This window comes from Oncorhynchus nerka, linkage group LG22 (genome assembly GCF_034236695.1).
Source record: "Oncorhynchus nerka isolate Pitt River linkage group LG22, Oner_Uvic_2.0, whole genome shotgun sequence".
Classification (NCBI taxonomy): domain Eukaryota; kingdom Metazoa; phylum Chordata; class Actinopteri; order Salmoniformes; family Salmonidae; genus Oncorhynchus; species Oncorhynchus nerka.
The window spans coordinates 68,264,852-68,273,114 of NC_088417.1; the positions used below are offsets into that span (position 1 = coordinate 68,264,852).

The 8,263-nt window shown below is 43.2% G+C and overlaps 1 protein-coding gene across 1 annotated transcript in view; it reads left to right on the forward strand.

Moving 5' to 3' along the window:
- The window catches only part of med13a (mediator complex subunit 13a), a 121,899-nt gene extending 114,800 nt beyond the window's left edge, over positions 1-7,099 (forward strand). Inside the window, exons 24-30 of the mRNA XM_065007343.1 lie at positions 222-364; positions 505-663; positions 1,260-1,448; positions 1,579-1,730; positions 3,282-3,446; positions 3,826-3,926; positions 6,006-7,099. Coding sequence (XP_064863415.1) covers positions 222-364; positions 505-663; positions 1,260-1,448; positions 1,579-1,730; positions 3,282-3,446; positions 3,826-3,926; positions 6,006-6,138 — 1,042 coding nt within the window. The 3' untranslated portion in view covers positions 6,139-7,099. The remainder of the gene's footprint in view (positions 1-221; positions 365-504; positions 664-1,259; positions 1,449-1,578; positions 1,731-3,281; positions 3,447-3,825; positions 3,927-6,005) is intronic.
- Positions 7,100-8,263: the final 1,164 nt, after the last annotated feature.

Consider the following 8,263-nt stretch of genomic DNA (forward strand, 5'->3'; position numbering starts at 1 on the left):
TTTTGCATTGAGTTTTTTGTTTTTTACGATATACCAGGTAATGATGAAAACGGTCTAATGATGAAGTGTAGTAATGAATATTTCAAGGTCAACAATCTACAACTTTCCTTCCAACCTGGCAACTCTAGTGATTTGTAGTAATAAGTGTTGTGTTAAATGTTCAGCTGTCATTTCAGTGTGTGACAGAATGTGTGTGTGTGTGTGTTTTTGTTTCGACATAGAGCGCGGAGGAAAAAAGGCTCTGCCCGGAGGTCGGGCCTGCAGAAGCTGTGGGATTGGTGCTTGGGGCTGGTGCAGATGACATCAGTGCCATGGAGAGTGGTGATTGGTCGACTGGGCAGAATGGGACATGGCGAGTTGAAAGGTGAGGTGGAGCCTTCTATTTTACTGTTAAACGTTTATTTTCTTGAGTTTATTTTGTCTTACTCGTTCACTCACTCATCTCTCTCTCTCTTCCCCTCTCTCTCTTCCCCTCTCTCTCTTTCCTTTCTGCCTCGGTCCCAGACTGGAGTATTCTGTTGAGCAGGAGGAACCTGCAGTCTCTGAGTCGCCGTCTCAAGGAGGTGTGTCGTATGTGTGGCATCTCTGCCTCCGACACTCCCAGCATCCTTAGCGCTTGCCTAGTCGCCATGGAGCCTCAGGGCTCCTTTGTCATCATGCCAGGTACTACGTTCTCCAGCCCTTTGTGTGTGTGTGTGTCTGATGGATGATGGCAGCCTATCATAATGCATGTCGCTCCCTGTTGTTATCAGATTGATGGGTCTGAGGACAGTGCTTCTCTCAGCCATAAACCACTGGTTCTCAAACTCCATTGATTTCTGTGTGATGTGATGGAGACTGGCATGGACCATTGATACTGTGGGTGTATAATATGGGTTTACTGCTGTATATGAGGAGGGGCTGGCCTGGTCCCTCCGGACCAGTGGTTTTGGTTAAAGGAGATGGATGTCTCCTCTCCCAGGACTTGGCTTTGACCCAGACATTGTGGGTTATACTCCACAGATCCAATGATAATTATAAAATACAATAGAGCACTGGACTGAATAATAATGGCCAGTTGAAAGATCGAGGTTGCTTTTATTGGCACCACTTACATTTTTGCTGCATTAATGAAGTGTTGTTACTAATTAATTGACTGATTAATGCATGATAGCTATAGCAGATGTCACCCGTTTCCATTTGTGTGTATACTGTCTGTGTTCAATGTAGATTCAATGAAGATGAACATATTGTGGACCTGACTTCCTCTCTCTCTCCAGACTCTGTGTCGACAGGCTCAGTGTTCGGCCGCAGCACCACTCTGAACATACAGACGTCCCAGCTGAGTACTCCTCAGGACACATCCTGTACCCACATCCTGGTGTTCCCCACCTCAGCCTTCGTCCAGGTGGCTAGCTCCAACTACACTACTGACACCAACATAGATATCGCCTTCAACCCCATCCCCGGTGAGTCTACTGTACCTCTGCTCCCCCCTCTGGCCTCACCTCTCAACTCTCAACTTTGACCTGACCTTTGATTTAGTCCATTGGAAAGAAGTAGTTTTTTTGAGTTTCTCTCCTCTTCTCCTCTGTCCAGATGGGTCGGACGCCATTGGGATCTTTGACCTGCTGGACCAGGAGAACGACCTGGTGGACCCCGACATCATCAATATCCTGCCCGCCTCGCCCACCACCTCGCCCGTACACTCCCCCGGCGGCCACTACCACCAGGGGGGAGACGGCAGCAAGGTAGGCCCACCACACCACAACATGTCTCACCTGTGTAGACTATAAGAGGTACTCCAGCACAGACTTTATTGAGGAAAAAACTTGAACTTAAAGGGGCAATCTGTCACATGGATGACACTGGAGAGACGAAGCAGGTACAGGAAGTAAAACATTTAATACAGAACGGACATGGAACGAGACGGTAACAGCGTCAGTAAACTGATAATACAGACAAGAAACCATCAGTGCAGCAGCAGGGAACAGAGCAAGGAAACGGACAAATATAGGGGAAATAAACAAATGCTGAGTGAGTCCAGGTGAGTCCAATGTCTCTGCTGCGCGTGACGAGGGAAGGCAGGTGTGCGTAATGGATGATAAGAGTGAGTGATGCACGGCAGACGCCAGGGGGGTAAGAGCGGAACAGAAGAGACACAATCTGCAGTTGCTACATCCATTTTCATACTTTTAAATGAATTAAATATACCCATTGATTATTGAAGCATATAACTTATAAATGCCTCATGAGCTTAGTTTAAATGTCATCAAGGACAACAACCACTCGAGCCACTGCCTGTTCACCCCGCTATCATCCAGAAGGCGAGGTCAGTACAGGTGCATCAAAGCTGGTACCGAGAGACTGAAAAACAGCTTCTATCTCAAGGCCATCAGACTGTTAAACAGCCATCGCTAACATTGAGTGGCTGCTGCCAACTTACTGACTCAACTCCAGCCACTTTAATAATGGAAATTGATGTAAAAATGTATCACTAGCACTTTAAACAATGCCACTTAATATAATATAATGTTTACATACTCTACATTACTCATCTCATATGTATATACTGTACTCTATATCATCTACTGCATCTTTATGTAATACATGTATCACTAGCCACTTTAAACTATGCCACTTTGTTTACATACCCTACATTACTCATATGCTGTACTCGATACCATCCACTGCATCTTGCCTATGCCGTTCTGTACCATCACTCGTTCATATATCTTTATGTACATATTCTTTATCCCCTTGTGTATAAGGTAGTAGTTGTGGAATTGTTAGGTTAGATTACTCGTTGGTTGCATTGTCGGAACTAGAAGCACAAGCATTTCGCTACACTCACATTAACATCTGCTAACCATGTGTATGTGACAAATACAATTTGATTTGATTTGACACCCCCATCAGAATAATAAATAAGCTGGTTTCACTTCTTGGTAAACAGAGTAATTCAAACTATGTTTTACATTGTATCAACAGAAAACATGGTTAAAAGTATAATTAGCTCATATGTCTATGAATTTGAGAGTTACATTACTCAGCTTTAAACCAAAACAGTGACAGGCTACTGCTTTGTTATTGTTTCAATGGCAGATTGCCCCTTTAAGATGAACACAAAGATGACATTTAAGTGAAGTAACTTAATCAAGTAGATTTGGCCTGGATTGATAATGCTAGTGCTACTTAGTTTTCTTGAACAGTTCTGTAATGTATGAAAAACCAAAAAGACTTTTACAGTGTACATTATTACATGCCAGAGATGAACTCATCCCCCTCCTCTTCCCTTCCAGGGCCAGAGTACAGACCGGATGGAGTCCCACGATGAAGCTCCTAACATCCTGCAGCAGCCCCTGGCCCTGGGCTACTTTGTGTCCACAGCCAAAGCCGGCCCACTGCCTGACTGGTTCTGGTCAGCCTGCCCTCAAGCTCAGAACCAGTGTCCCCTTTTCCTCAAGGTAAATCTGTCAGGCATCTGCACTCAGACTCCTTGGCCCATATTCATATTGTCTCAGAGTACGAGTGCTGATCTAGGATCAACATTCTTGTAGTCTGAGACGCTTTGTGAATACAGGCTCTGGATTATAACATGTCTTCTGATCTAATGCCACTTTGACGTCATTGTTAATATTCATTTTTCAAATAATTGTTTTTGACTTGACAAGATTCTGATTCAAGCGATCATAGTTCATTAACACATCATTTTATTTGAACCTAGATTGTATTCACTTGCTCCAGATATCAGTGATTGACTGACTTTTGTTTGCTCTGTTATTACTGTGTGAATGGTTTAGCTAGGCCTGTCACTGACCTCCTTTGTGTCTTGTCTTTCCCCAGGCCTCTCTGCATCTCCACGTGTCTTCAGTGCAATCAGATGAACTGCTGCACAGTAAACACTCCCACCCACTCGACTCCAATCAGACCTCAGATGTACTCAGGTAAACATTGGGGATGGGCATGAGTAATCAAGTCATTCAAATCAAATCAAATGTTATTTGTCACATTCACCAAATACAACAGTGAAATACTTACTTACAAGCCCTAACCAACAGTGCAGTTTAAACAAAATAGTAAATAAATACCCACCAAAAATATGAATAAGAAATAAAAATAACTAATAATTAAAGAGCAGCAGTAAAATAACAATAGCGAGGCTATATACAGGGGCTACCGGTACAGAGTCAATGTGCGGGGGCACCGGTTAGTCGAGGTAATATGTACATGTAGGTAGAGTTATTAAAGTGACTATGCAGAGATAATAACAGAGTAGCAGCAGTGTAAAGGGGGGGGCAATGCAGGTCCTGGATGGCAGGAAGCTTGGCCCCAGTGATGTACTGGGCCCTCTGTAGTGCCTTGCGGTCGAGGCTGAGCAGTTGCCATACCAGGCAGTGATGCAACCAGTCATGCTCTTGATGGTGCAGCTGTAGAACCTTTTGAGGATCTGAGGACCCATGCCAAATCTTTTCAGTCTCCTGAGGGAGAATAAGTTTTGTCGTGCCCTCTTCACGACTGTCTTGGTGTGCTTTGACCATGATAGTTTTTTGGTGATGTGGACACCGAGGAACTTGAAGCTCTCAACCTGCTCCTCTACAGCCCCATCGCTGAGAATGGGGGCGTGCTCGGTCCTCCTTTTCCTGTAGTCCACAATCATCTCCTTTGTCTTGAGCACGTTGAGGGAGAGATTGTTAACCTGGCACCACACTCTGACCTCCTATAGGCTGTCTCGTCGTTCTCGGTGATCAGGCCTACCACTGTTGTCATCGGCAAACCTAGTGATGGTGTTGGAGTCGTGCCTGGCTGTGCAGTCATGAGTGAACAGGGAGTACAGGAGGGGACAGTACTCCCTGAGGGGCCCCCATGTTGAGGATCAGCTTGGCGGATGTGTTGTTGCCTACCCTTACCACCTGGGGGGTGGCCCGTCAGGAAGTCCAGAATCCAGTTGCAGAGGGAGGTGTTTAGTCCCAGGGTCCTTCACTTAGTGATGAGCTTTGAGGGCACTATGGTGTTGAACTGAGCTGTCGTCAATGAATAGCATTCTCACATAGGTGTTCCTTTTGTCCAGGTGGGAAAGGGCCGTGTGGAGTGTAATAGAGATTGCATCATCTGTGGATCTGTTAGGGCGGAATACTTGAGTACTCGAACGGACGTCAAATACTGTAAAACTATTTGGTGGAATGTGCTTTGTGGCTGCCCGAACAGGCAAGTGAAATTTTGTCTTGAAGACAACATTAATTTGTTATGACTCTAGTGTCCATTTGTACATGTGCATTTGCGAGGCACAACAAAAAAAGAAGCCAATCCAAGCATCGCACTGTTCTTCTCCCTAAATGTCCTTTCCCCTCCATATCTCATTCACTCAGTTGCGTTCCGACCGCTCCTTCTACACACACATACTGAGTAATGTACGTAATGGTTATGATAAATTAATCATTGTTGCTATCTGATGGCATATAGATAAATGTGCACTTACTGTATGTTTTTCCAGCACGGACCTTGTGTTCTAAAAATGTGTTTTTCCATTTGATTTAAAAAAAACATGTGAGTACTCGAACAGTCAAAAAACAAAACAATTCCCATCCCTAGTAAACACACACATTCAAATTCCTATTTTCCCTAACCCCTAACCCTAATTATAACCGTAACACTAAACCTAACACCTAAGCTTAAAATAGCCTTTGTCCTCATGGGGATGTGGGAAATGTCCCCACGAGGGATAATATATATATTTTTCCATCCTTGTGGGGACTTTTGTGGATTTCAGGTCCCCCACGAGGATATAAAAATGAGACCACACACGCACACAGTATGCGGTCACAAATACACTCCGCAGTCAACGGATCAATCTCATCCACGGCTCAGCCATTAAAGATCTTAGGACATGCTTTCAATCAATTTCTGGTCTATCTAAAGTGCTTATCAAAGAGAGAGTAATGTATTCCACTTGATCTCAAGGTTTGTGCTCACTTTGAGAGGTGTGTTCGTTGTGAATAACTCCTCCTCTCTCCTTCCCTCTGTAGATTTGTGCTGGAGCAGTACAATGCCCTTTCCTGGTTGACGTGTGACCCCGCGACGCAGGATCGGCGCTCCTGTCTGCCCATCCACTTTGTGGTGCTCAACCAGATGTACAACTTCATCATGAAGATGTTGTAACAAATAGCCTAAAGGGTGGAGGGGAAGGGGAGACAATTAGGGGACATGCCAAAGGAAATGCCAACCTGGCAGGGTGATGCTGGACTTGAATAGGAGTAGATTAGAGAAGGCTGCTGGATGGAAGGAATGCCTTGGCCGTAGCGACGGCAATAGAAACGGGTCATAGAAACATCTCAGTCCGCTCCTACCACTGTGGTGGAAGAAGAAGAAGGGAGATTTCTGGAACGGGTGATGCTAATAACAGGAACAAGAGAAAAAGAGAGAGATCCCGGTTGCCATTGTATTTGCTGTGGTAATGCCATGGTAACACTGTGGCAAAACCGTTTGGGAAACATGTAAAGTATTGGAAATCAAGTCTCATTTCAGTGATCCAAACACTTGAATGGATCCTTGGTTTTAAGACCCGAAAAAATCCCTTTTTTCCTTTGGATGACATTTTATCCAAATGAAATGCCTGCATCTATCTTATTTATTGTAAGTTTTTAAATGTATGATTTGTCTTAATCTCTTTTATATATAATAAATATCTTGAAGGTTTATATCGCCTTCCTGCTTTAAGGCAATTGGTCTAAGATATATGTAATCTTCTTAATTAAAAAACAAACAAAATCCCCCAGAAAAATGAAATAAAGTCGCAGTAGTTTGCTTTTAGAGTATTATTTTTTGTATTGGGGACAGAATATTTGTATTATCACGATGTACAGAAGAAGTAGAATGGAGAATTATGTCCATGCCTTTGTGCGTGGAGAATTTACAGCTAAGCTGTAGCAGCAGAGGACTTGTACAGCAATGAAGTTCACTGTGTTCAAATAAAGAGGTACATTGTCATATATAGTATTTTATACCACACATTTAGACAACAAAAAAATAAACGGCAATATATATAAATAATTATATATGAATGCCGTGCCAGCGATGGGTGGTGCGGCTTCTGTTTTAGGAATAAAGTGCGTCAACTCAATTTTACCTGTGCATTTGTTGTGGTTCTTGCTTACTGGGAGAGGGATTGTGAGGTGCAATTATTTGGAAGAAAACCATTGGCTTCTTTTGGATGTAGCTGACCTCAGGTTTGACCCCTGTCTGGTGACAGATCTTGACAGAGGAATAAAAAAGAATAGAGCAAAAAGAGCTCCTATCCTTTCAGATATGCAGTGTCCTTTTTAGCACATCCCCTCTATACCGCTAGCCTGGCGAGCCAGCCTGAACTTGCCAATTTACATGAATGGTCGCTACACAGATAGCGCAGCTGTAATCAGTCTGATATATACGAGGATACTATGCCTCTTTTTATCCATACAAATCCCAATTGGCTTTTGAGGTTTATTTTTTTGACACCATTTCTGAGTGGTTATGGATGCATTTAGACCAACTCTATTTTACTTCTATGTGATAGTAAATGTGTGGTGTAAATGAACTTTAACCGGATATGGAGAGAAGCCCATGGATATGCAGTGTTTATTTGTGCACAGAGGAAGATTGATCTCTTGTATCTTCGCCTGTTCGGAATAAAACTGTACTTTCACTCAAATCCAATGTCATGTATCTTCTCTTGCATACTTCTGACACCTCAACATATTCATGCATAAGACTGCAAGACATTTTCTATTGTTAAAATCTAGGCCTTTGGACTATGGTCTGCTTTTGTGTGTAGACAGGCCTGTAATACAGATGCATCTATATATTATTTGAGAAATGTTTTATACCAATGTATACAAATAGTGCCCGTTTTTTAAGACATGGTCCAAATCGGGATTGTTACTGGATCTGCATTTAAACACAAAAAAAGTCTGTCAACAAGAAAAAAATACTTGTGATTCAGGCACATAGTAGTCCGCAAGGATGATGAAACCACTGACTGTCCCGGTCCTGGAGACCCGATTGTGCAGGGTTTTATTCTAGCCCAGTTCTAACCTGATTCAACATCAGTGTGCGCTGGCACTAGACAATGTTGCACTGGAACAAAATCATTCAACCCTGTAGAATAATCAGAGTGAAAAAAGCATTATAGACTTTTGTAAAACAGTTGCTAAAAGATAACGTATTGTTCCTTTATTCAACCATGATTTTGTTTGGCTGTCATCCAGGGGGGTAGAGCAGCAGTCTGACAAAAAAGTGCACGCGGAGC